At 39.9% G+C, this 27,655-nt stretch overlaps 1 protein-coding gene across 5 annotated transcripts in view; it reads left to right on the top strand.

Moving 5' to 3' along the window:
* The window catches only part of C2cd5 (C2 calcium dependent domain containing 5), a 97,582-nt gene that overhangs the window by 55,197 nt on the left and 14,730 nt on the right, over positions 1–27,655 (top strand). For all 5 annotated transcript variants that reach the window (XM_059258769.1, XM_059258768.1, XM_059258767.1 and 2 more), the window contains 11 exons: positions 389–484; positions 4,462–4,653; positions 8,431–8,617; positions 11,699–11,863; positions 18,527–18,667; positions 22,637–22,700; positions 22,970–23,031; positions 23,238–23,336; positions 23,927–24,016; positions 24,473–24,560; positions 24,658–24,744. In XM_059258769.1, coding sequence (XP_059114752.1) covers positions 389–484; positions 4,462–4,653; positions 8,431–8,617; positions 11,699–11,863; positions 18,527–18,667; positions 22,637–22,700; positions 22,970–23,031; positions 23,238–23,336; positions 23,927–24,016; positions 24,473–24,560; positions 24,658–24,744 — 1,271 coding nt within the window. The remainder of the gene's footprint in view (positions 1–388; positions 485–4,461; positions 4,654–8,430; positions 8,618–11,698; positions 11,864–18,526; positions 18,668–22,636; positions 22,701–22,969; positions 23,032–23,237; positions 23,337–23,926; positions 24,017–24,472; positions 24,561–24,657; positions 24,745–27,655) is intronic.

Raw genomic sequence — 27,655 nt, 5'->3', positions numbered from 1 at the left:
ATTCTAATTCAGATGAAACTATAGCACTATAGATAATTTTCATAGTTGTACTTTTAGAATAATTTTAATAAAGCTTTAGAGACTTTTAGAGTAATATAGTTTAGTAGCTTGTTACTAGATTTACAGTATGAACTATTTAATCTTTCAGGAAGCTATTACTGTTAATTTATCTTTTTCAGTTTTTAATTTGCAGCAACTTTTGCCCTCTGCATTTGATAATGTGCTTTGCTTATGTTTCTGCCCTAGGTTTAGGGGCGTAGTCTTCAGATACTATCTAACATATGGGACTGTCTGACTTGGACTCAGTTTGTCACTCTTGATATTTAGCGTTTTCTGAAGGTTTATTGTTGGGAATGTTAACCTGTGTTTTTCTCTCTCTCTTTTCTAGTGAAGAAGTCTGTATTTTATCGGCATCTGGCACAGCAGCTGTACTGAACCCGCGGTTTCTGCAGGAAGGCACTGTGGAGGGCTCTTTGGATCAGAGGTTGTCACAACTTCTTTCCTAAGCAGAAGGGAGAGGTGGATTCTTCGAAGTCTCAGCTTGGGACAGTTTTTTTCTGTGTACTTGGCCGATAGTTGGGGTGTGTCATAGCCAGTGCCAGGCACTTAGTAATAGATGTTCAGGATTCTGCCCTTGTAGCTAGCCTGCAGATAACTACACAGAGACTTCTTGTTAATTATGAAAGCTCAGCCTATAGCTTAGCTTGTTTCTAACTAGCTCTTATAACTTTAATTAATCCATTTAATATTAATCTACATTCTATCATGTGGCATTACCTCTCTTCTATCTTAGACCTCCTGTTTCCTCTCCTTGTCTCCTGGTGTCTCTTCCTTTCTTGTTCCCAGAGTCCTCTCTGTCCCTGGAAGTCCCACCTAACTTCTTCCTAGTTTTTGGCCTTCAGCTTTTTTTACACCAATCACAGAAATACATTTTCACATAGTGCACGAATATCCCACAACATATCATCTTTGGTGTCTGGATGAAGTCCATGTGGGACTAACAGCAGAAGGATTGCAAGGGTACACTTTTAATTCCTTTTACTTTTCTTTTCCTCTTTTTGTCTCGACCTCACAAACAGAATTCATTTTCATAAATTCCTCTTTCACAAAACAAGAAAAGCACTTACTGTATTGTGCTAAACTGCTTAAAAGCTTCATGAAAAATAACTTTAATACATGTGAAATAGAAAATGAAAGTGTTAGGTAAGATTAGCTTACTTTTAACTTACTGAAATATTGTAACCTTTAAACTGTTAGTGTCTATTAATGTAAAAAGTGTTTTTATCAACAGATGAAACTATCCAATGTGTATATAAATATATTTAAATATATTAGAATTATTAGCTTAATATTGGCATCTACTGTGATAAAAATAACTTAATTATATAAATTAAGGAAAAAATATGAAAGTCCTCTATGTTCCAATTAAGTATAACTTTGCAAGAGGAAATAATGTAGAATGATATGCTAGCATTGGTAAAGAAGAGGACCTTAGTTAGTGTCTTTTGAATGGATATTGGCCATTCTATATTCTAGAGCCTTCAAAGTCGGGGACATTGTTCAGAAATTGGACTATACTACTGAGGGATTTGCCTGATGCATAGTGTAGCTCCTGGGCGGAGGAATGAACCAGGACATATGCTTGCTGGGCAGGCTGCAGTCTGCTGTGCCTCAGGGACATCTCCATCTAACTGCGTTCTTGAGGAAGGTAGAAGATGACTGGTGGTTGAATTTAGGATTTGGTTATGTTCAGCATGTGCTTTGCCACTGAGCTACATCCTCAGTGTCTTAGAAACCTCATTGGATAAGTTTTCCAAAACGTCCTTGGTATTTGTCTTGTGGTTTAGAAGGGTATAGCAAATTCTAATAAAATATTTTTAAAACATCTATTGCGTGCGCGCGCATATGTGTGTGTGTGTGTGTGGTTGCACACATGCCATGCCATGTGGGTAGTAGTCAGAGGACAACTTGTATGTGTTGTGAGCTCTTTCCTTCCACCGTGTGGGTCCCAGGGATCAAACTCAAGTGGTCAGACTGGGTGGCAACTCCCTTTACTGCTGACTACTCTAACCAGATCCCCTTCACACTCATGGGATTATTAGTGCATACTAGACATAATTTGGAGAACATTAGAGTAGAAAGAAAAATGAGGGCTAGAGAGATGGCTCAGATGTTAAGTACACGGGCTGCTCTTCCAGAGGTCCTGAGTTCAATTCCCAGCACCCACATGGTGGCTCACAACCATCTGTAATGAGATCTGGCGCCCTTCTCTGTGTACATAATAAATAAATAAATCTTAAAAAAAAAAAAAAAAGAAAAGAAAAATGATTCCCTTAATCTCAGTATTCAGAGAACATTCTTTCTGTACTTCTTGTTTCAAATTTTTTTTGTGATTTTTGTGATTGGTGATTTTGCTGTAGATACTCAAATCTGTGCAGAGTGCTTAATTAAAAATGGTTCTACTTAAGTCATCCTCCTGAGTTCAAATAAATGGTAATTCAAAGAAGAGGTCAGTTGTGGCTTAGCAGGCTGATGTGGTATCCCAGCTGATTCAGGTTAAATAGACTTGCATTTGCATCTGTCAGGAGGAGATTATGTTTGCAGGGTAGGTATATTTAGTTGTAGCTTTCTTAATTTTACAAGAAAACCCCAAAAAACGTTTCAAAATAGTCACTCCGGTTTTATAGAAGAGAAGAGGCTGTGATGGGTTAAGTAAGTGGTGTGGAGTCACACTGTTTATGAACCGCTTGCAGTGAATGGGGTGGTTGTGGATTTATTTTTTATATGTATGTCATATAAAGTAGGTCTTTTGGCCTTTTAGGAATGTTAAAATAGTTACTAAAAATAAGAAATCTTAGTGTATACCTTTTTCTAACACTTTTTTCTTTTCAGACACTTTTTTTGTTGTTAAAATTTTCCCATAATTCTTATGTTTTGTTCTTTGGTAATTTCACACATGTATTTAATGTATTATGGTCATTTTGTCATCTGTTACCATCTCTCATCACCCTCTTGCTCCCACTGGAACACCTCTTGTCCCCAACAGGTCCCCTCTGCTTCATGTCTTTCGCTGTCCCAGTGAATTTAATTAGGGTTGCCTCTAGGAACGTGGGCTGGAAGTTACTTACTATAGCACGGACGACATACCAATGACCACTCCACGGAAGACAGTTCTTCCTCTCTCAGCAGCCATTAACTATCTATATATCAGTAGCCTCAAGCAGGAGTGGGTCTCAGGGTTTCCTCCCTCAGGCACGATGGGATGTTAGTGGTACCTATTTTGTGCAGATCTTGTGTAGGTAACTACAGCGGCTGTGTGTTGAGTAAATGGTCATGTCATTTACAGAAGACAGTGTTTCACAGAACTCCTCCCCAGCCTCCTGTGTTCGTAAATTCTTTCCGCCCTTCTGCAATGCTCCCTGACCACAGTGGGGGTTGGTTATACAGATGTTTTGTTTAGGGCTGAGCACTCAACATTGAGGCACTTATTCTCAGCACTTTTACCACGTATGAGTCTCTGCATTAACCACTACCCACTGCAGATAGAAGCTTCCCTGAACGAGGCTAAGATCAGTATCAGTTTATGGATGTAAATGTAAGTGTTTGGAAGGCAGTTTGACACCATGTCCATTTAGCAAGACAACAGTAGGTTCCTCAACTGGCTCTATGACCTCTCCAGCCATGGGCTCCTGACTAGTACTAGGTATGAGTTCTTTCTTATGGAGTGGGCTTTAAATCCAATCAGAGAGCAATTGGTTACTAACAGTAGTCTTGCCACAATTGTACCACATTTTGCCTGACATTTTGGTGTTGTAATTCACAGGCTCCACTACTGGGTAACACTTTCCTCCAGAAGCCTGAATATCAGTTAGTACTCTGTGAGCTGGTTGGCAGGGTGGGTGAAGGTTTGCAGGTCAGTTCTAGCTTGGTATCTATGTGTCCTGCAACCAAAGCATATGGTGTCTTCAGTAATATCTTACCATTCAGTTCCCGTGGGCAACCAAGAGTTGTTATTCTTTGTTTGTTTGGGGTGTGTGTGTGTGTGTGTGTTTGTATTTACTAACCATTAGGGAAATGCTACCCTTGCTGTCGATCCTTCTGTTTTTATAATATTCACTCGCCTAATTTTTGTGTGAGAAGTCATCTCTGTCACATTATGGCAAATGAGCAAACAGGATTAGTGTAACATGACTCTTTTTTCCTTAGAGGACTAGTAATAGCTCTGATTTCATGGTTGCTAGCAATTTTATCAGTCACAGCAGTATTCCCACTGCTCTGGTATAAGTTGTATGGGTTTATACACAGATATTATGTATGTAATATATACTGTTTAAATGTCATGGATATTTTAGAAATGCTCTATGACACTTGTTTGCTGTTTTTTCTTTTCTTTTTTTAAGGATGACTAGATATTGGATCTTGAGTAGAATTCCCAATTATTTTCTAAATATATTTACATAGGATTGAAGAAAATTTGCCTGTGGGCTGTGGATTCTGCCATATACCATATGATGAACTAAACATGCCGTTTCCAGCTCATCTCACATATTGTTACAACTGCAGGAAACAAAAAGTCCCTGATGTTCTCTTTACAACAATAGACCTGCCCACTGATGCAGTCGTTGTTGGAAAAGGTTGTCTTATTCAGGCAAGGTATGTTTGTGAAAACTGTATCTGATGTCTCTGAAAAACCATGAGGTACAGAGTCATAAACCCATTGTACAATATCTGTTGTATCTGACATGTTTGATCCTGGACCAACTGGGCAATTCTATTTGAACTTTGTCTTTAGCTCTTATAAAGCTGACAAAAAAAGCACTCTCTATAACACTCAAGAACTTCTTTAATGTTTCAGTTCTGTGTTGTTGGTTGTTTTTGCTTTTTACTCTTCTGGCTCTTTAGTTCTTTTGGTTTGTTGGGGACTCACCACCCAGCTCCCAAGTAAATATACATGGGGACTTATTCTTAATTATAAATGCCCGGCCTTAGCTTGGCTTGTTTTAGCAAATTTTTAACTTAAATTAACCTATCTACCTTTTGCCTCTGGGCCTTTTCCTTTTCTTCTGTAAATCTTACTTTCACCCTTACTCCGTGGCTGGCTGGGTGGCTGGGTGGCTGGCCCCTGATGTCCTCTATTTGTTCTCTTGTTCTTTCTTCTTTCTTCTAGATTTCTCCTCTGTTTATTCTCTCTGCCTAGCAGCCCTGCCTGTCCTTTTCTCCTGCCTCACTAAATGTTCAGCTCTTTATTAGATCACCAGGTGTTTTTTTTTTTTTTTAAATTTTTATTTTGCAATACAATTAAGTTCTACATACAGGCACAGATTCCCTTGTTCTCCCCCTTCCCGCCCCCCTCACCTTCTCCCCAGCCCGCCCCCCATTCCAATCTCCTCCAGGGCAAAGCCTTCCCCACAGACTGACATCAACCTGGTGGACTCAGTCCAGGTAGGTCCAGTCCCCTCCTCCCAGGCCGAGCCAAGGGACCCTGCATAGGCCCCAGGTTTCAAACAGCCGACTCATGCAATGAGCACAGGACCCGGTGCCACTGCCTGGATGCCTCCCAAACAGATCAGGCCAATCAACTGTCTCACCCACTCAGAGGGCCTGATCCAGTTGGTGACCCCTCAGCCATTGTGACATTAAAGGACTATGGTTTTCTCAGCTTGCCGTTTCCTCCGAGGCTGTTGGGTATTCCCGTCCACTCCCTCAGCCTCCGCTCTTGGGTCAAAGCAGCACCTCGAGCCCGGCCCGCGCGTGCTTCCCGTGCTTTGCAGCGTGGTGTGCCTCTTTTTTTCTTTGGGCGGCTCTTTGGACCATCGGCTTCCTTTTGGCTGGCTGCGGCGTGTGTCAGGTGTTCCCGCTTCGTGGTTGTTGTCGCCTTTGTTTTTACCCCCACCAGCACGGTGGCGGTGGCCGGAGGGCTCTGTGGGCTCTGTGGAAAGGTGCTGTATTCTGGGCCTGTGCCCGCTGTGTCACCAGGTGTTTTAACAGGCAAAGATACACAGTGTCACAGAGTTAAACAAGTGCAGCATAAAAGAATGCAACACATCTTTGTATCACTAAAAAAATGTTCCACAGCACAAACAAATGTAATACATCTTAAAATAATATTCTACAATTCTGTTGTACAAGCTTTTATTATATACATGCATTAACTTTTCTACTGGCTTGGAATGTGGCTAAACATCAACTGCTTTAGAGACCTCTGATATTTTTTGGAACTAGGTGTTTAGTTTTTTTTTTTTTTTTTTTTTTTAAGAATTGTGTTCCATACTGTTTCTTTCATGTGGCACTCAGCTGTTCAGCATTAGAATAGGACATCCTACAGTGTGACACTTAAAGCAAAGAGCTTTAAGTGTTGTTGGAGCCCACTAGGTTTCCTAGTGGCTGTGTCCAGCAGGACTGCATGGGAGGGTGATTGGACCATGGACCCAGGTACCAGGTGTTTTTAAGGGTCTAACTAGCAAGGGGGGGGGGTGTCTTTTGCTCCACCTCCTGGCATTGTTATAAATAGAGCTTTGGAATAAAGTTCTGGGCTGGTGTATAAGGATCCAGGCCCACCCAAGTCTATCCTGTGTTTTTCTTGGTTTCTCCCTCTCTATTTCTGACTAAGTCTCTTATCCCTCATTCCTCAAGAGTTCCTGGTAAATAAGTATGGGGGCTGTTCCCCCACAAAGTGTCTAGGTCACCAACAGCTGCCAGGTTCCCTGGTCCCTTGGGTGTTTCTATCCTCACCTTGAAACTTCAGCGGTAGTGAAACATTTGGTCCTTTTCTCCTTGAGACTCCTTTGATTTCACAGTGTCACACCGAGTCTTTATTTGAACATAGTGAATGCTCTTCATTCAGTTGACTCATCCTAATGGGAGATATGGGTTTGGACCCACTGTCAACTTACAGGTATGTGTGCTATGTTTATGCCTGTGAGCACATATTTATAAATCCAGTGTAAACATGCTTCTGAGCTTCAGAGCTACAGAACTCTTACTTCGCACCCTAATATGATGAGACATATGTGTCTCACATTGTTCCAGTTGAACTGATGGTCCCCCACTTCCTGCTCATCTCTGTAAGTAAACAGCACCCCATTCATGTCCAGGGAATTATTGATATTGTCCTCTTAACTTTCACACAACAGCTTAATTCCAAAGTTACATTGAGTTTTGTTCTAAGATGTTGCTGGCTCTGCAGCTGGGTTCTTGCTGTTTCTGCTCCCTAGGACGGTGGGGAGGGGGATAGGTAAACGCAGAGTCAATGACACAGACTCTGGAAGGCTGCAAGCAAAGGGCTGGAGTTTTTATATGTGGGTTTTTGGCGAGCTCTTCACCTAGCTACTGTGGTGTTTCTTGGTTGGCTCTAGGGCTGCATATTATCACCTTCCAGTTTGGAGTTTAAGGGTCAGGTTTCCTCTGGCCAGAGTGCTCTCTGTGCATGTCACAGCTCTTTCTTTGCTTAAGGCATAACCCAATGCTTTCAGCATTACCCACCTCATAAAGATATGTTTTTATTCTATTTGGTGTTTTTCCTCTTCTATCTTCTGCTTCCCTCTGGGATTATCTCCCTCTCCCCCTAAGTATATATCCTTTAGTATTTTTTGATGATCTGTTGGTGATGAATGTTTGTTTTTGTTTGTCTGAAAATGTGTTTACTTTTATATTGCAAGTGTTTTCTGAGCACAGTGCCTTTATCAATGTCTTCTGGTTGTCATTATTGTTGTTTATGAGTATGTGTTGATCTAAATATGGTCCTTTTAAAGGCTTTCTGTTACATAATAGATGCTCAAGTAACTTGTGTGCATAACCTACTGTTCCTCTCAGCTATTCATCTATCCCCTATCACACACAGTTATGGAACCTAAGATTTTTAAAAATTTTATGTGTGTGGGTGTTTTGCCTGCCTGCATAGCGATATGTATGCACACCAAGTTCATATCTGGTGCCTGCAGAGACCAGAAGAGGGCATCAGATCCCTTAGAACTGGAGTTTGAGATGATTGTGAGCTGCTATGTGGGTGCGTGGACTTGAAATCTGGTTTTCTGGAACAGCAGCCAGTGTTATTAACTGCTGAGCCATCTTTCCAGGCCTGGAACCTAAGATTTTTAATTATATAGTGGTTCTGCTCATTAATTATTTTATTTCTCAAGATTCTGGGGTTTTAATTTTCTATGTAATTGAACTATAACTTTCAGTAAAGACACATCTAGTGACAAAAATGGCAAAGCAACAGATTACAGTAGAGCAAATATGTTTGAGACTAGTGTTTTACTAAGCATGCTTTTAGGGAGTCTTTTCTGTTTCTCATTGGTGCTGGAGATTGGACCCAAGACATCAAAAATCTAACTAAAGAAGTCTTCCACTGAACCAGATCCCCATCTGGACATTTCTTAGGATGGTACCAGGAATACTGTGAGCTGACAGAATTATTCTCCTTTGTAGATTATGTCGCTTAAAAAAGAAAGCCCAGGCAGAAGCCAATGCTACAGCTATCAGTAATCTCCTGCCATTTATGGAGTATGAAGTCCACACTCAATTGATGAACAAGCTTAAACTCAAAGGAATGAATGCTTTGTTTGGACTAAGAATTCAGATCACAGTGGGTGAAAACATGTTGATGGGCTTAGCGGTGAGTTGAGAAGCTTTTGCATGTCTTTTTGTCAGTTCTGTAACAGTAGAGTGTGTTGTGTGGGATTCAGAGTATTATATAAAGAATAGCATAGCCAGATGTGATAGTGCATCCTTATAGTCCAAGAAACAGCATAGCCAGATGTTGTCATGCATCCTTATAATCCAAGAAACAGCATAGCCAGATATGGTTGTGCATCCTTATAGTCCAAGAAACAGCATAGCCAGATGTGGTCATGCATCCTTATAGTCCAAGAAACAGCATAGCCAGATGTGGTGATGCATCCTTATAATCCAAGAAACAGCATAGCCAGATATGGTCGTGTATCCTTATAATCCAAGAAACAGCATAGCCAGATATGGTCGTGCATCATTATAATCCAAGAAACAGAATAGGTAGATGTGGTCTTTATCCTTATAGTCCAAGAAACAACATAGCCAGATGTGGTGATGTATCCTTATAATCCAAGAAACAGAATAGCCAGATGTGGTCGTTCATCCTTATAGTTCAAGAAACAACATAGCCAGATGTGGTGATGCATTCTTATAGTCACGTAGGCATCTGAGGCAGGGATCAGGAGATCAAGGCCTGCCTGGGCCACACAGCAAGGACCTGTCTCAGAAGAATAAGCAAACAAAAGTAGACTTAGCTAAAGAAACAGACATCCAGCCTTTAATGGTTGGAGACACTTTAGGAAGTGAGTCTGGTGACTGGCTTTTATGTGATTTTGTGATCAGTCTAAAAGTTATTATTCCTAGTTTATTGAGTTGAAACCAATAATCTGAACTCTGTTATTATATTTTCATATTTTGGGCCATTGACATTTATAGGATTTTTATCTGTGTGTTGGCAGCTTTCAAATTTTAATTCTTTTTTTTTTTTTTTTTTTTTTTTTTGGTTTTTCGAGACAGGGTTTCTCTGTGTAGCTTTGTGCCTCTCCTGGAACTCACTTGGTAGCCCAGGCTGGCCTCGAACTCACAGAGATCCGCCTGGCTCTGCCTCCCGAGTGCTGGGATTAAAGGCGTGCGCCACCACCGCCCGGCTCAAATTTTAATTCTTAATGCCATATTTTAAAGACATGTAGAAGTATTTAACTTATAAAAATCTATGGATATTCTAGTATTTTCTCTATAAAAATTTATAGTTAAGATACAAACTTATTTCCTATTTTATTTCCTATTTTTATTAGGACAAGTATGAAAATTTTATTTAATTTTTTAAATTTTGAGGAGGGTTCTTGCTAATACATGCTGGCCTCAAAATCATGATCCTTCTGCTTCACCTTCCTGAGTGCTGTATTTGCAGGAATACACAACCATTCTCAGCTGTACATTTTTGTATGTAGGAAATAATTATGTGATTGTGGTGAATCGATTAGTTTTTGGCATTGATGTAACCTAAGGCCTGCTCCAGGTAATGCTTTTGTGTTTTCTAGTGATGTCATTTACCAGCCACCTGCCATTTTCTGTGCTGCTGCACTGGGTGCACCCAAGTCTCACGATCCAAAAGCTAGCTTCTGTGATGGCTGACATAGGAGCCCCTTGCTGGGTGTCACTTAAGAGGAGAAGACAGTGCTGCCACAAGCTGGCATTCCAGAGTGACAGGGGCATATGTGCTGTCAGTGGTTTCAAACCCAGGCCCATCTGGTTCTGCAATTCAAGGCTGTTGTGTGTCATCAGTCAGCGAATGGACCAGAAATATTTAGGTGATATTAAGACTTGGCAGGGCTCCTTAGTGGTGGATATGAGGAGCTAAGTTATGGCTATGCTGATTACATTGTGGAAGACTACTGCCTAGAACCAGTTTCAGATGATGTGTAGACATCATTATAGAATGTCGAAAAGTTGACAGTTGATGGATTAAATATACAAATATCCAAAGTTGAAAGAACTGCCTCTATTTCCCATGCCTCCACTTTAATGCTTCTTTTTTTGCTCTCGTTACTGTTTCACATTTATTTGTGTGTATGTGCACCCCATGATGCACAGACCATGGTGCACATGTGGGGACCAAAGGACAACCTGTGGAAGTGACTTCTCTCTTTCCACCATGTGAGTTGCATGGATGGAACTCAGGTCATCACGCTTGACAGAGGATGCCTTTCCTTGACATCTTTCCAGCCCTATTTTTGTTCTTTTTGAGATACGGTTTTATGGAGCCCAGGCTGATCTTGGACTTATTATGTAGCTGAGGCTGCTCTTGAATTTCCGATCCTCTTGGCTCTGCCTCTCAAGAGCTGGGATTCCAGGCATGTGCCTCTATACTACCTTAATGCTTAGATTTCTTTACCTTTTGCTCTGCTTGTGATAGCTTAAACACACATGCACGTGCAGATTTTATCTTGCTTTATAGTTCCCATAGTTTTCCAATACTCATAATGTAGAGTGACTGCTGTAGATGAGAATGTAGATGACAATGAGGAATTGTCACTGTGTTAAATAGTAAAATAAATGTGTCAGGTAAATTGTTTCTGTTGGTGACTATGGAGTAAGGGGGAGAATGAGATGCAGGGAGGAGGCTGCTCGCATTTCTTACCTCATCCTTTCTATATGTGATTGCAGCTCTTCTCCTCTACTGTTGCCCTTCTAAAGGCAGACTGTCTACTCATTGTTTTAGTAACTTTTAAAAAACTGTTTTAGTAACTTTTTTCTTTTTGCTAAGGTATATTTGATTTCAAATTATTTTTATGTATTTTTTTAGATATTTTGAGGCATGGTCTCAACACTATATAGCCCAGACTGGCCTGGAACTCACAAAGAAAGCACAGACTTACCTAGAACATCATATTCTCTTGCCCAAACTGCTCAGATTTCAACTTTTTTTTTTTAATATAATGAGGCAAAAGCTTTAAAAACTATATAGTTGGTTACTTAGAGATCCCCTTTCACAGTTGTTTCCCATACACTCAGGAACCTCCCTGAGTAGACCAACACCTGTTAGCAGAGTGTTTTTGTGTGTTCTTACAGACATGCCCTGGCCATGTGTCTTTTGTACAGAGCGAAGTGCGCATTACTAGGTAGGGAACTTGAAGCCATTGTCATTTGATGTTCTGTCTGATTATATCCCTGTCACTTTCACAAGTCGGCCACAGGGGTCTACTTAGCAGCTTTACCAACGCCCGGTGGTATCCAGATTGCTGGGAAGACCCCTAATGATGGCTCCTATGAGCAGCACATCTCCCACATGCAGAAGAAAATAAATGACACGATCGCCAGAAACAAAGAACTGTATGAAATCAATCCTCCGGTAAGTGAATAGAGCCTGCATGGTGAGTGTAGCAGTTCCTGGTTGGATGCAGCGTGTTTGGAGGAGATCTTATTTTGGACATAAATGTTTCCACCTCCCCTTCTATCTTTGCTTAAGCATCTGCATTTGGATATGATTCCTCTGACATCGAATGGACAAGGTGCAACTCTCCTTCCAAGTGTTGCTTCTTGTCGCTTTCTCTGTTTGTTTCCTGAGATACCCATGTGGGTGTGCTCTAAACGTATGTGTGTGTGCATGTTCACATGCTTCACTTTTGTACATACCCAAAGGGTTTAAACATTTTTTCTCTTGCCTATTGTGACCTGTAGAGTAAAACTCCATTACAGCTGTGTTTCTTGACGTAGAAAGGTCTCTTTACAATACTAGCCTCTAAGTAAATATTTGTTAAATTGTTGTTATGTAAGTGATTTAAAATGCTCTTTTTTGGCGGCATATTGATTGACATCTGTAATCCTAGCACTTGGGAAGCTGAAGTGGAACAATTGATGTGTGTTTGAGGCCAGCCTGGGCTGCAGAGTGAGACCCTTCATGAGAGAAAAAGGAAACAGATCCCTTTTGGTAAAAAAGATTGCTTAGTGTGAAAGTGCAATAGCAGGGATGTCTCAGCGACTGCTCCTTCTTTCAGGTTGCTTGCCATTCTTTCCATAGTCAAGCTCGCCAAGCTTGTAGCTGCATCACACTGTCATACATTGCAGATGCCTTCAGTCATAGTCTGAATTGTAGCCTAGTTTTCTCTGGTCCTGCCCAGCCCCACAGACCATATAGCCACTTATAAAATAATCACTCAGAAGCTTATATTAATCAAAACTGCTCGACCATTAGGTCAGGGCTACCACTGACTAGCTCTTACACTTAAACTCAGCTCATTTCTGTTAATCTATATGTCACCACGTGTTTCATGGCTTTACCTGTGTGCCATTACATGCTGCTCCCTGGACAGTGGGCTGGTGTTTTCTTCTCAGTTATGCTTTTCCTTCCCAGAATTCTCCTTGTCTGCTTATTCCACCTATACTTCCTGCCTGGCTACTGGCCAATCAGTGTTTTATTTATCAACCAAATCAGAGCAACACATTCACAGCATATAGAATGACATTCCCATCATTTCCCCTTTTCTTTCTATTTAAAAGGAAGGTTTTAACTTCAACATGGTAAAATTATATATAACAAAATAGTTATCAAGCAAGAATTACAGCTACAATATTTAGTCTATTTGTATTTTGTAAAATTAAAGAAAATTTTTTTATCTATATTTGTGAGTCTAAGTAAGGTTTTATATCTAATTCATTTTTTATCATAACTAAGGAAAATTATAACTATCTAGTCTTCAACTATATCAAAGACCTCAGAAGGATATAATATTACCTAAGTAAACAGGAAGAGCATTGTAAGCAACTTCCAAAATTCTAGAATGACAGAGACAGGTGCCTGCCTGGACAGTTACCCAAAGTTCCTCTGTAACGTCGAGGCATCCATCTTCAGCCCACAGGCCTAGAGTCTCTCAGTCACTTCTCTCTGTGTCCTGTAGAATGTCTAGCAGTTTCCTCTGTGAAGCAGGAATCTGAAGCACCATTTTGCCTTGCAAAGTTCAGTGGTCACCTTTCTTTGGGTCCTGCATGTCCAGTCGATACAACGTTTTGTTAAGCACTCCAGGCAAGAACAGTTTCTTGTCCAAATGGCTATTTTTGTCAAGAAGAAGATAAATTCCATATGGAGTGTCTTCGATGCCCATTCTCTCTGAAGTAAATTGGTCTTGCCAGGAGCAATATGTCTCACTGTCCAGAAAGTCTAAGTTTTTAAAACATTTTAAATGCCATATTCTGTAGGTCTTTGAAGTGTTTGAAGACTACCTACCTAACTGAATTATATATATATGTATATCTAGAAAATTTAACTAACATGACTATAAGTTTGACTATCATAGAAGACTAATTATTAATCTGTATTTCTTAATTATCCATTATAATTTAAATGAGCTGCACAAACATAATACCTTAAACAAGAGTAGAAATATAATACAGTATAACAAAATTAACTTTAAATTTGTATCAATAAACTAAAATCCATAGCATCGAAAACATTTTAAACAAGCTCTTACTCTTTATCCTATCATATCTATAATATCCTCTTTTCTTCTTTAGAAAGAGGTTGCATTCATAATCAACCTGCTTTAAACAAAAATAAACATTTATGAACAATATTTTAGAAATTTGGGCATCACTTCTCATACTACTTTTTGCTGGATGAAGGTGCTGACAATCTAATGGGGATCCTGAGAAAATTAAGAACTATGGTCAAGTCCTGACTGGAGTAGTCTGTGATGCTGTATTCTCTGAGCCAGTTGCCTTGAAGTTGATTTTGTATGTTGGATGATCTGGGCCATGGTGTCATTGGAGACCTTTTGAGGGGTCTTGGCTGATCAAACCATATTAGCCTGGAAGCAATCCACAGGTTCTCATCTTCTCTGGAAACAAAAGCAGAACCTCTTTTCCAAAGCAACATATCCTTAGACATAAATTTTGAAATCAAGATACCTTTAAAATATACATATTGATTTAACTCAGTAGCTTTTACAATCAAATGTCTCTCTGCAGTTAAAAATCCCAAAGACAATATAATCCAGACTCGCTGTGTGATTTCCATCTTTATGTGGCTTATTTTTTATATTACTTTTACTGTCCCTTTAAAGACTTTATTTTTAAAAACTATTTCTTTATATAACTGTTTATATTCATTTTCTTCTCTATTCCAAGCCTACGTACATTTTTACACACATTGTAAACCATTTAGAGGTTTATTTAATCTGAATGTGACTTATTGTGAATCTAGCTTTAAACTGCAGTGGCTAGTACTGAAATGTCAGCTTTGGCTGTTGGCTCTGCCCACCTCAGCCTTCCAACATGGTGGAACTATGTTTACTGCCAGCTTTGGGGGAACCATGCTCACTGCCGGACTCTGGGAGGCAGTGGGTTAATGCCTCTATTAAAGCAGCGTGTAACCCAGAAACCCTTTTTTTTTTTTTTTTTTTTTTTTTTTGTATTAGCAAAAGCTATATCCACCATGCAGAATAGTGTACAGCTTGGAGACACCTCTGTAGGTCAAGGCCACATGCCACAAACCCACCATAGAGTAGCTCAAGCCCACATGTTGCGGCCACCCACATGAGACATGAAGCAGGAACCTGTTTTTGGCTCTATTTAGAATTACCTATTAAGTATTCTCAGATTTTAAGTGGAAACTCGAGCCATTGGGTGCCATTTGTAGCTGCAGTTTTCTCTGGTCCTGCCCAGCCCCACGGACCGTATAGCCGCTTATAAAATAATCACTCAGATCTGATCTTATATTAATTAAAACTGCTTGGCCATTAGCTCAGGCTTACTACTGACTAGCTTTTACATTTAAACTCAGCCCATTTCTGTTAATCTATATGTTGCCATGTGTTCTGTGGCATTACCTGTATGATATTACATGCTACTCCCTCTATGGTAGGCTGGCGTTTCCTCCTCAGTTCTTTTTTTCCTTCCCAGAATTCTCCTTGTCTGCTTTTTCCGCCTATACTTCCTGCCTTGCTACTGGCCAATCAGCATTTTATGTATCAACCAAATCAGAGCAACACACATTCACAGAATACAGAATGACATTCCCATCACTGAATGAAAAGAAATGTACTGCAGTTACAATGAAACTATCTTTTTATGAGTTTCAGATAATAACTACTTCCACAAAGGAATACTGTTTGAATAATGTTTTAATCATTTTATACATAATTCTAGTTTGGGCTGGTCTTCTAAAATACTGCTCCAGAATTCTCGCTTCACCTATATCTTTTGTCGTGTTCTTGGAGCAAAGTGGTGAAGATGACTGAGAGCTCAGGGATTTGATGAGAACTGTGAAGCTCAGTGTGGCAGCCACTGAGACCTTGGTATCCAACTAGCTTGAATTGGGGCAAACAGTATAAAAGTAGGGTAAAATATCTCATCAATGTTTTTATTTTAATTACATGTTGAAAATGTAAAGTTTTGAATATAATTAGATAAGAATAATTTTCATTAAAATTAGTTCTGTCTTTTCTTTATTATCTAGTGTCAACTTGCTTTGTTTCTGTTGGACAGTGACTTGAAACTTAAAAGCAATGAAATGCTGATGTGTTACTATGTTAATATCTGAAAAATAGTCTTAAAAAGCTGTCATAGCCCTTGCTGAATAATGTTTGCAGTCCATTGTTTTCCTTTTGTAAGGAAATGATATTTTGGTATTTGAACATGCACTTACTGTGTTTATGCCTTTTGGGTTCAGTGAAGCTACACTGGAGCTCTGTGTCGTTTCTGTTTGTTGGTTCCAGTGGTGGCAGCTGCTCTTTCACTGTTGACTGCCTATGTGACTCCGTCCTGATCGCCCACTGGAGAGACTTTCCTTCATGTGCCCTGCAGTCACACTGCCTGCCAAGTGTCAGTGTAGAACACTGGCCTAGCATGTGCTAGGCCCTAGATTTGATCTCCGTTTCTACAAAATAATTAAAGCACACACAGCAAATTGTGTGTAAGTTATGTGCAGATTCTATGTCATCTTGTGAAGCTTACTTAAGCACCCACATATTTTAATATCCATGGGGTCCTGTGAATACTGAAGGATGGCTATAAGAGCCCCTTGAAGATATATTTAATAAGAATACAAATTAAGTTACTTTACCCAGTGAACATTGAGTTGCTCTTTCTTTCACACAACTTGGATTTTTGAGGAAGAAGAAAATCTGTTATGATTTTTAAAATTTCAGCAGGTGTGGATTTTATTCCAGTATATCTTTCCTTACTTCAGACACTAAGTATTTTATTGTCTTTATTTTTAAAAATTGTTTGACAAGGTTGATATCCAGGGTTCATTACCATGCCACTGTTCACATTTTAAATTTTGTATAGCGCCGGGCGGTGGTGGCGCACGCCTTTAATCCCAGCACTCGGGAGGCAGAGCCAGGCGGATCTCTGTAAGTTCGAGGCCAGCCTGGGCTACCAAGTGAGCTGCAGGAAAGGCGCAAAGCTACTCAGAGAAACCCTGTCTCGAAAAGCCAAAAAAAAAAAAAAAATTTGTATAGCAGTCATTCTATACCCACCTTTTAATATGCTAATGTTAAACTATAGATTTTATTTAGTTATGTATATATGGGAGGGCAGCAGTATATGCATGTGAGTGCATGTGCTTGCAGAGGCCAGAGAGGTTGTTAGATTTCCTGGAGCTGGAGTTATAGGTGGTTATTAGCTACCTGGCAAAGGTAATTGAAGCGTGATTCCAAGTAGTCTTATCAAATAAAACCAGGAATCAGATATTGGGATAAAAGCTGAAAGATCAGAGAAGCAAAGGAGCAGCCACAGTCACTTCTTAGCTTTCTGAATCCTCAGACTTCGAGATCCTATCTCGACCCACCTTATTTTCCTGTTTCCTTCTTCCAATTGTGCTAGGATTAATTGTGCTAGGATTAAAGGTGTGAGCCACCATTGCCTGGCCTCTATGGTTAACTAGTGGCTAGCAAGTTCTGCCCTCTGATCTCCAGGCAAGATTTATTTGTCAGAACACAAACAAAATATCACACATTTCCCAATTTGTGTCTAAAGAAAAAGTGAAGGTTTTAACTAACATAGAAAAACTATATACAATAAGTACAATAACTATATATATATATATGCAATAATTACATTAACAATGTCTATTCCATTAGCATTTGACAAATTCAGAGAAAATACTCCATTATCTATCCTATCTTGATGAATCCAGAGTGTTGTACCTAATTTACTTTCTTTTTTTTTTTTTTTTTTTTTTTTTTGGTTTTTCGAGACAGGGTTTCTCTGTGTAGCTTTGCGCCTGGAACTCTTTCTATCCTAATTTGTATTACCAACCCAAAACTGTCTTTTTTTGTCTCTCAACCTCATATACTTTACACCTCTTTAGTGAGTTTCTTTTCTGAGTCTGGTAACCATGCTTGCCTTTTTCCTTAGGCACACACCAGCAGTGAACATTTAACATGCTATTTTGAAAGCCTCTGTTTAAACCTCATTTTTGTAAAGGAAGTTTCTGGTACATCAGTAGCAGGCTTTGCCTTTTGTCATACTGCAGCCCAGGTCATTGGCTGTTTAAAACACACATCCATGCAGGATGATATCATCATATATTGATTGTAAAGACCAGTTTTGTTGCTATTGAAGGTTATTTAGCATTATAAATTGTAAATCTTGTACATGCATTTGTATATGTATGTATTATCTTGTCATATACACATACATTTCTTATTCTTTACATTTAACTGTGTTAGAGCTTTAAAAATTGCTACTGGATAAGAAAGGCTATGAAAGAGTAGTATCCTTTCCTGGAAAATTGTTAAATCTTTATATAGTCAATTGTACTTTGAAATTCTTCATAGAAAAGACATACAGTATGTAGAGATACTTGTAGCCTGAGTAGTTCCCTGTCTGTGCACTAGATGTCAGCTTTTGTAGATAAAAGGAAATATCTGTGTCTTCTATAATCGGAAAGGTTAAACTTAAATATAGAGTTTACTGAATATACTGTGTGGGTTTTTTTTCCTCCTCAGGAATCTGCCTATTAATATAAAACTTGAAAACCAAACAAAAACTTCCATAATTGCATGTCTTTCAGGAGGTACCTGAAGAGATTCTAGGGTCACCCATCCCAGAACCTAGACAGCGCTCAAGACTTTTAAGATCACAGTCAGAAAGTTCTGATGAAGTTACAGAATTAGACCTTTCACATGGGAAAAAAGATGCATTTGTTTTAGAGGTAAGACTGCATTGGAATAACGTCCTAAGTGTTTGAGAAGATAAATAGTTTATAATTTATACCTTACAAGTCTCAGGGAAATTGTAGAAGTTACAGGCATGAAGATAGCACTGGGTACCTGATGTAATGCTGGCAGCTCTGAAGCCACTTGGGTTGGAATAATAGTAGCAGGCAAGTTGAGCAACCTCATCAAAAACCTAAGATCTGAATTGCCCAGAAATTCCAAATTTGGGGGCTGGATATGTAGTTCATTTGCTTAGCATTTCTGAGGCCTTGCGCATGATCCCCAGCACCATGTGAACTGGACCTGGTGCTTAAGTTTGTAATCTCGAAACTCCAGCCTGGATGGTGAGTTTAAGGCCAGCTCAGACTACATGAGACCTGTCCCCCTATCCCCTGCCCCACTGAAAAAATTAGAAAGTTCCTGTTAAAAGTTTTGGATTTTGGAGCAATTTAGTCTTTGAGTTTAGGAGTAGGAATGTTCAACTCTTTAAATCTGTGTAGATGTCAGAGTCTGGAACACTGGAATCTGGAGGGTTTTGGTCCCAGCATTTTGGGGAAAAGACACTTACCTGTAATAGTAAACATTTGGAGTTACCTTTGAAACTTGAATGACTTTAAATCAGAAAATGTACCATTTTAAACACAGTATAATTATCACTTTTTATGATTATATTTGATAAGTATTGCTATATGCAATATGTAATAATCTCATTGAATACTGAATAATGTGTGTTCTTTTTGAGTGCAGGAGATACTTTGACAGTCTTTATTAAAAGACACTTAGATCCCCTCCTCCCAGTCTGAGCCAAGTGTCCCTGTATAAGCCCCAGGTTTCAAACAGCCAACTCATGCACTGAGTACAGGACCCGGTCCCATTGCTTGGATGCCTCCCAAACAGATCAGGCTAATCAACTGTCTCACTTATCCAACTACCAGGTTGAACTCAATCCTCAGGGAAGTCTTTGCCCTGGAGGAGATGGGAATGGGGGGGTGGGCTGGGGGAAGGCGGGCGAGGGGGAGGGGGAAGAACAAGGGAATCCGTGGCTGATACGTAAAATTAAATTAAATTATAAAAGAAAAAAAAAAAAGACACTTAGATCAAGTAAACTCCTTTCCCAGAGAGTAGCCATGGACTGGTGCTCAGAAGTTCATTGCTTTCAGATCAGTGCCTCTTGCCCTGCCTTGAGACTAGCTTTTGGAGAGACAGGAGATCTCTTTAATATGGAATGGAAGGAAATGAATGACATATGCATGCTGTGAGAACAATATTAGGGAGTAGAGTCTGGTGCTTTTACCCAGTGACTCTGGAAGCTGGTAGTACAATTATGTTGGGATGAGAGTCCCAAACAGTGTCTTTGACTGTCCTAAGGATGTCCTCCACGAGAGATGAGCAATTAAAGTGAGATAAAAGGTTTTTTATTTATTTGTTTGTTTGTTTGTTTGTTTTTTGTTCATGTGTATGTGTGTGCACCCTCATGAGTTTTTGTAGGTGCCCCCTGAAGACAGAGATCTAGATCCCCAGATCTGGAGTTCCAGGAATTTGTTATAAACCATCCAGCAGGGGTGCTGGGAACCAAAGCTAGATCTTCTCCAAGAACATTATATGCTCTTAACTGCCGAGTCATTCATCTGGCCCCTCAGTTTTCACTTACAGAAGTAGTAGTCTGTTCTCCATTGTTCTACAGTTTGAGATGGGGAACAGGGAGATCAGTGGAGGAGCAGTGTGGCTCAAGGAGTGTAGCTAGAGTTTTCCTGCCTGGCCCACGGTCAGGGCAAATCTCTCTCACCCGCCAGTCCCACAGCCACTCAGACCCGACCAAGTAAACACAGAGACTTACATTGCTTACAAACTGTATGGCCGTGGCAGGCTTCTTGCTAACTGTTCTTACAGCTTAAATTAATCCATTTCTATTCATCTATACCTTGCCACGTGGCTTGTGGCTTACCGGTACTTTACATCTTCCTTGTCCTGATGGCGGCTGGCAGTGTCTCCTTCACCCAGCTTCCTGTTCTCTCAATTCTCCTCTCTGTTAGTCCCGCCTATACTTCCTGCCTGGCCACTGACCAATCAGTGATTTATTTATTGACCAATCAACAACACATTTGACATACAGACCATCCCACAGCAAAGGAGGTCTTAGGGTCTGAGGTTGTACAAGTTACCTTGCCCAGCTGAAACATCAGTACTTCCTGGAGTTTGCAAGAAATGGGGATTGTTAGGACTCTACTTTAGATACAAGAAAAGAGAATTTTAAAGTGGGGCCCCAAAAGAGCTTTTAGCAAGCTCTCTAGGTGGCTAAGCAGCACTTGAATTTTGGTTCAGAGTGCTGGGATCCAGGTTGGACAGAGGCACACAAGAAAAAGTGCTGCCAGTGTGGGCAGAAGATGAGGGAAAGGTACAGATTCAGAAAGGGGAGGGAGGAATGGGGAATGCTTGTGATCCTGCTTGTGTAAGTGTTTGGGGAATCATGGCTTGAGGTGTGGCCATGACTGGGCAGCTAAGCTGAAGTAGAGGTGAACATGGCTGTGGGCTGTTGTGATGTAAGAACACTATGGTGTTATTTAGGGTTGTTTATATTATATAGGGAGTGCTTTAATAAGCATTTTAAAAAGTCTACATGAGCATAACCTTAGTCAGTATACTTCAATATATAAGAGATTTCACTTAGAAGTATTTGAAGTTGTTACTGTGAAGAAATTGCTGATGCTAGAATTTTTGTTTTATGTTACATTTTTATTTGTTTATATGCATGTATCTCTCTGTGTGTCTATGAGCATATGTGTGGATGTCTGCAGAGGCAAGAAAAGGGTGTCTATCTGTAGATGTAACCAACCATTTTTTTAAATAAGAAACACAGAGCCAATACAGAGATAAAAGCCGAGAGGTCAGAGCAATAGCTAAGAGCTAAAAACCTTACCCTTCATTATCGTGGTAGTCCTACCTCTCCGAAAGAGACCTACTTTCTGTGTGTCTGTCTTTATAAAGACTTTCTGTTCTGCCTTCTCATTGGTTGTAAACCCAACCACATGACTGCCTCGTCACTGCCTGTCTGTACAGACCTCCAGGTCTTCTATGGTTGGTATTGAGATTAAAGGCGTGTGTCTCCAATGCTGGCTGTATCCTTGAACACACAGAGATCTACCTAGCTCGCCTACCAAGTGCTAGGATTAAAGGCGTGTACCACTACCGCCCAGCTTCTGCTATGGCTTGCTATTAGCTCTGACCCCCGGGCAACTTTATTTATTAACATACAAATAAAATCACATTTCAGTACAAATAAAATATCACCATATCTATCTTAGTTACTTTCTGTTACTGTGAAGAGATACCATGACCAAGGCAACTTCTAGAAGATAAGAGTTTATTGAGGCTATGGTTCCAGAGGTTAAGAGCCCTTGACTATCATGACAGGGAGCATGGCAGCAGGCTGGTTGGTGTGGTGATGGAGTAGTAGTTGGAAGCTTTTATCTTTATCTCCGAGTAGGAGGCAAAGAGAGCTAACTGAGAATGTCATGGGCTTTTGAAACCTCAGAGCTTACCCCAAATGACACACCGCCTCCAACATGGCTACACCTCCTAATCCTTCCCAAGCAGTTCCACCATCTAGAAAGCAGGTATTCAGATATGCAAGCCTGTGAGAGCTATTCTCATTCAAACCACCACAGGGGCATTGGATTTGCTGAGGCTGCCATTTCAGGCTGTTGTGTCTCAGTTTGGGGTCCTGGAAAGAGCAGCAGGCACCCTTAACTCTGAGCCATGTCTCCAGCTCCCTTGTTAAATGTGTTGGCAGGGGGAAATGGCTCTGCGTTTTTAGTTCTTAAATCTGCCTTTCAGATAATGAAAGTAATTTTAAGGAATCAGGACAACTTCCGTGTTTAGTGGTTATAAGGTAGTTTTATCTTTCTGTTTCTAGATCCAAGACACTGACGCCATGTCATTTAGTAGTTTTATCTTTTTGTTTCCAGATCGATGACACTGACGCCATGGAAGATGTGCACTCCCTCCTTACTGATGTTCCCCCTCCTTCAGGTATGCAGCAAGCTAGCTCTGAGATTAAGCCTGTGTGCGTCAGTGCTCTGGTTCTTATTTGTGAGAGGGCTAGCTTTCTTTTTAGTTACTTAGTAATTCAGTCATTTATTGTTTTTGAAATGGGGTCTCATGTATCTCAGGCTGGCATTGAACTCGGAATGTAGTCAAAAGTAATGAAAGTTTTATATTTAGATTTGATTGTTGAGAACCATCATTTCTAAAACCATAATCAGTAAAATATCAATTTTAATTTTAATTTGTTTTGGCAGGTTTTTATAGTTGTAATACAGAAATTATGCCTGGCATAAATAATTGGACATCAGAAATACAGGTAAACCATTTTATTAATTTGAAACAAATACCATATACATTATAAGTAAGTTTCACTTAAATACCTATTCTTTTTGACACCAAGTACAAATTACAAATACTATCCTTTTTAATTCCATTATTTCTTCATTATTTGCCAGTTTTATCAATTATTAGACTTTTAGGAAAAAAGAACAAGATGTCATGTTGTTGTGTCTCCCCCCCTAGATGTTCACATCAGTAAGAGTGGTCAGACTGAGCAGCCTCAACCTGACTAACCAAGCTCTCAATAAGAACTTCAATGGCCTGTGTGAGAACTTGCTCAAGGTAGGAGCCCGCCACTCAGAACCAGGCAGGTTAACTTTGTCCTTTGTCCCTAGTGCCTCACGGGCCCAGGATATGCTGTTTCTGTGACCTGTAGGTCTCACCTGTGCCACATTGAGGCACTAGCTTGTCCTCAGTCTCCTAAGAGACAGTATTATAAAAAAAAGCTGCTTAATTTAGTAGCTTAACTTCCATAAAAACCTAGTACATTTGTAGAATGGTTGTCAGAGCCTGAATTGTTGACAAACATTAAACCTTTATTGGTGCGTGCTCTTTGCATAGAGTGGTGGGTTTTGTAAAGTTGTGTTAGTTCATTGTGGTGTATGCTGTGACTGGGCTCCCCTCAGTCCCTCCCTTCCAAGATAGTCCTGCTTGTGACTTCATGTCCTCTGTGTTTACATGATCCTATCCTGTAAATACTTCAACCTTCCTGACAGCAGTCACTGACACTATACTTTCAAAGAGAAGGGGCCAGTTTTGGCCTCCTTTCTTGGTTTTCACCTTTGTGATGTAATGCTCATGGACAGAATTAACTCCGTGAATTCATTAGCATGAAGTGAAGAATTAAGTCACCAGTCCTCTTTTTTATGCAGAGCTTATATTTCAAACTCCGGTCCATGACCCCCTGCTGCCTGTGCCATGTGAACTTTACAGTGTCTCTGCCTGAAGACGAGTTAATCCAGGTAATGAAGGGGCCATTGGCTGTAGAAGAGGCTTCTAGCCCTTTGTGATCTGTTTTAGTTTAATGTTACCATAATTAGCTAACTACAACACAGTATTTGAACTCAGACTGTCTGAAGTTGTATATTAGCATGCTTCAGGCTGTGTATCTAATGTTCTTATTGCTGGTTATCTGCAGGGGATTCACATGTGTCCTCCCAGTGAGACACAGTAAACACAATGGGGCTCATTGTCCAGGACTTTAACAGCCCTGTCTTTCAGAGAAAGCTCTTCGGAAATGTCTAGGTTTAGCTAGACGTGGTGCACATCTGAGTTTCCATAGAATTTTGAGAGTCTTAATGAGGAAGGGCAAACTAGTAAGTTGATACAGGTTGTCCCATGGTGATGAAAGCAAATTGTAAGAAATTTAATTTTATTAGTGGTTATTTTACTAATCATGATTGTTTTTATAATTCTAGGTTACAGTCACAGCAGTTGCAATAACTTTTGATAAAAACCAGGCCTTACAGACCACAAAAGCCCATGTCGAAAAGTCACTGCAGAGAGGTAAATTTTGATGTCTGTCCCAGCTGTGTGCTAGGTTCTTCGGTTTAAACGGGGCAGTTGATGGCTGCTGAGTAACTGGTGTGTGTTTCCTCTCCAGCCTCCACAGATAATGAAGAGCTGCTGCAGTTCCCTCTGGAGCTCTGCTCAGACTCACTGCCTTCTCATGCTTTCCCAGCGACTAAAGGTCGGTCCCGTGGACACTCATGGCATGGGAGTCGCTTGCTCCTCTCTGCCTCCTCACTAGAGTCCACTGAGGAGCCCGCCCTTCATCTGTCATTGTGTGTTTCCATATGTATAAATGGGGGAAATAATCTTCTTTCTTTACTTTGTGAAGAGATTATAAACTGTGAAGGTCATTTTTCTCATGTTCCATTCTTATACCTCAGTTCTACTAAAGTTCTAGCTTTTGAAGATTTGAATTTCCCAGTGTAAATACTTATATATAGTGTATTTGGTATTTTATTTGGTTAGTTTTCTTCTAGTAGAGGTTTTTAAACATTTTGGATTTTCACAGATTCTCTGAGGCATGCTCAGGTTAGCCATAAATGTTTCCATATTTTACACCATGGCTGTAATTGAAGGATATTGTTTTTATAAGAAACAGATAGTTTTTCAAATACAAAATAATTTCCCCTTAATGGGAAAACTCTCTTGAGTTTTCTACAGTGCGTAGAAAAGAATGGGAGGATTTCTTTTTTTTTTTTCTCTTTTTGTTTTTAGTATAATTTTTATTTTAACTTTTCAAAACGGTTGTGTCTAATCTTATATTACATATTCAGTAAATGTACTTTGTATTTTTTCCTAAAGTTTTTAAATGAGAAATGATTCATTTGTTATTTAACATAAAATTGGTTACTATAATCGTAACACTTGAAATTGTTCCATCTATGAGTACTTTTATTTGAAAACAAATTATGTATAAAACAGAATAAGCGTGTGTGTGTGTGTGTGTGTGTGTGTGTGTGTTCACTATATCAGTCAGTGCAAAGCCTGTCTCTCCACGCAGGAGTATATGTTTTACCGTTTTACCAGAGACTTGAAGAGCTAAGCCATAGTCTGATTCTGAACTTTCTTACCTGGTAGCTTGGTCATCTTCCTTGTATCAGCTGTCCACTCGGCCTCTCATGTCGAAAATCTGAAAAGTTTTATACTTCCTTTTAGCTTTTAAGTTTTAAAAATTCCTTCAGTTTCTGTATTTTGTGGGTCTATGATTGTTAATATGTTTGTATTGGAGTGGCTCATGCCTTTAATCCCAGCAATTGGGAGGCAGAGGCAGGCGAATCTCTTGAGTTTGAGGCCAGCCTAGTGTACAGGACAGCCAGGGCCACCCAGAGAAACCTTGTCCTGGGGGGGGGGGGGGGAAGGGGAGAAATAAATCAAAAGCTGAATTCATGCCTGAGATCAGAGAGTTTCCGTAATTATCAGTGTTTCCAAGAAAGTCTAGTCAGTTCGGCCAGCAAGCCCAGTTCCTCTCTAAGTTGTGAGTCTCAGCTCAGCCTCTGGGTGGGAGGTGCTGACAAGAGGTGTGCAGTGAGATCTTCAACTCCATGCTTACAGCGTGGGCTTCCTAGATAGTACCTGAGAAAGGGTTGCCAGAGTTGGAAAACCATTGAGCCACACCACACCACCTTCACTACCATCCTAGTATCAGAACCATCTTGTCTACTAATGTACATAAAAACGTGTGCCACCCAGTGCTCCATGCAGAACACCTGTGCTGTTCTGGAGCATGAGCATCTCCAGTGAGTGCTTAGAGTATCTGTCCCTTTCACACACTTGTGTGGTTTCTGGTTTGTGTTGCATGTGTAGATTGGCTTTACCTCCTCCACCTTTTCAGGACACAGGTTAAATATGCCTTTAAAAGTTATTTCAAGGTAATTTGGAAGATTTGAGGGTAAGGTGGGTTATAAAAGGTCTGAAGATTAGTCCAGTGGTCTTATAGCATGAATGGAGTGTGTATGTACTATAACATGACAAAGTGTTGAGTAGAAAGAGAAAGTATGTGAAAATCTAAGTTTAGCCGTGTATGGTTAGGAAGAATGCCCAGGGACTAGCCTGCTCCCTCAGACATTGACTTCTACTTACCGTTCATGTTCTTAAAAGGGGGAGGGGGGATTTGCTACTTGTTTTTCTCTTTTTATGTTGACAGGGAGAGTAGTTTGAAGAGCCAAGAATAATATATTTATTAACAATTGCATCTTTGCTTTTAGATAAACCCCTCATTATTTTCTTGTTATCAACAAGGGTAAATGTCATGTACCACTTTCATTACACATATCTATCCTAATTCACCATATAGAGTAAACCAGACTCGGAACTGCCTAGCCATAGTCAGGTTTTCCATTTCATGATGGAGAATTTGGTGTTGTTTTTCTTTTTCTTTTTTTTTTCTTTTTGGTTTTTCAAGATAGGGTTTCTCTGTGTGGCTTTGGTACCTGTCCTGGATCTTGCTCTATAGACCAGGCTGGCCTCGAACTCACAGAGATCCACCTGGCTCTGCCTCCTGAGTGCTGGAATTAAAGGCGAGCGGCAGTGCCGCCCGGTTGGGGTTTTTTTTTTTTTTTTCCAAAGTAACAAAAGTTTATTGGTCTCAGATTTCTGTTTGACTCAATGTCACCTTGATATTTCCTTAGATTTGTTTGCTGTGAAATATTAGAAGGTGCTGACTTCAGTCATTTCTTAAAGAATGTCATGTGAAGGCTGTCAGGATTTTAGGAGGACTATGGATGGTGTGGTATCACCTGCAGCTTTTCTCAGAAGGCTGTGCTGTAAGAAAGCATGGGCAGCACAAATTCTACACTACCAAAATGGTTTAGCCTCATCAGTATCCACACTTGAGGCTTTTTTCCTGCATTTTTTAAAGGTGCTTTAAAATGATACCTATAGAAAAAAGGGAGAGAGATAAATACAGTAAAAATGTAGAATCTAAGTAAAGATATTCCTGGGTAAAAAATTTTAAAATGAGATTTTTTTTCTCATAGAATGTGGATGAGCTCAATAATTTTGTACCTTAATGTTTGTAAAAGGTTAGCATTACTTTAAAACCTGGAGTTATCATTCATAAATAAATAAATAAATAAAGCCAGGCAGTGGTG

The sequence above is a fragment of the Peromyscus eremicus genome, chromosome 3, assembly GCF_949786415.1.
Source record: "Peromyscus eremicus chromosome 3, PerEre_H2_v1, whole genome shotgun sequence".
Lineage (NCBI taxonomy): Eukaryota > Metazoa > Chordata > Mammalia > Rodentia > Cricetidae > Peromyscus > Peromyscus eremicus.
This window is presented reverse-complemented; position numbering and strand designations above follow the sequence as displayed.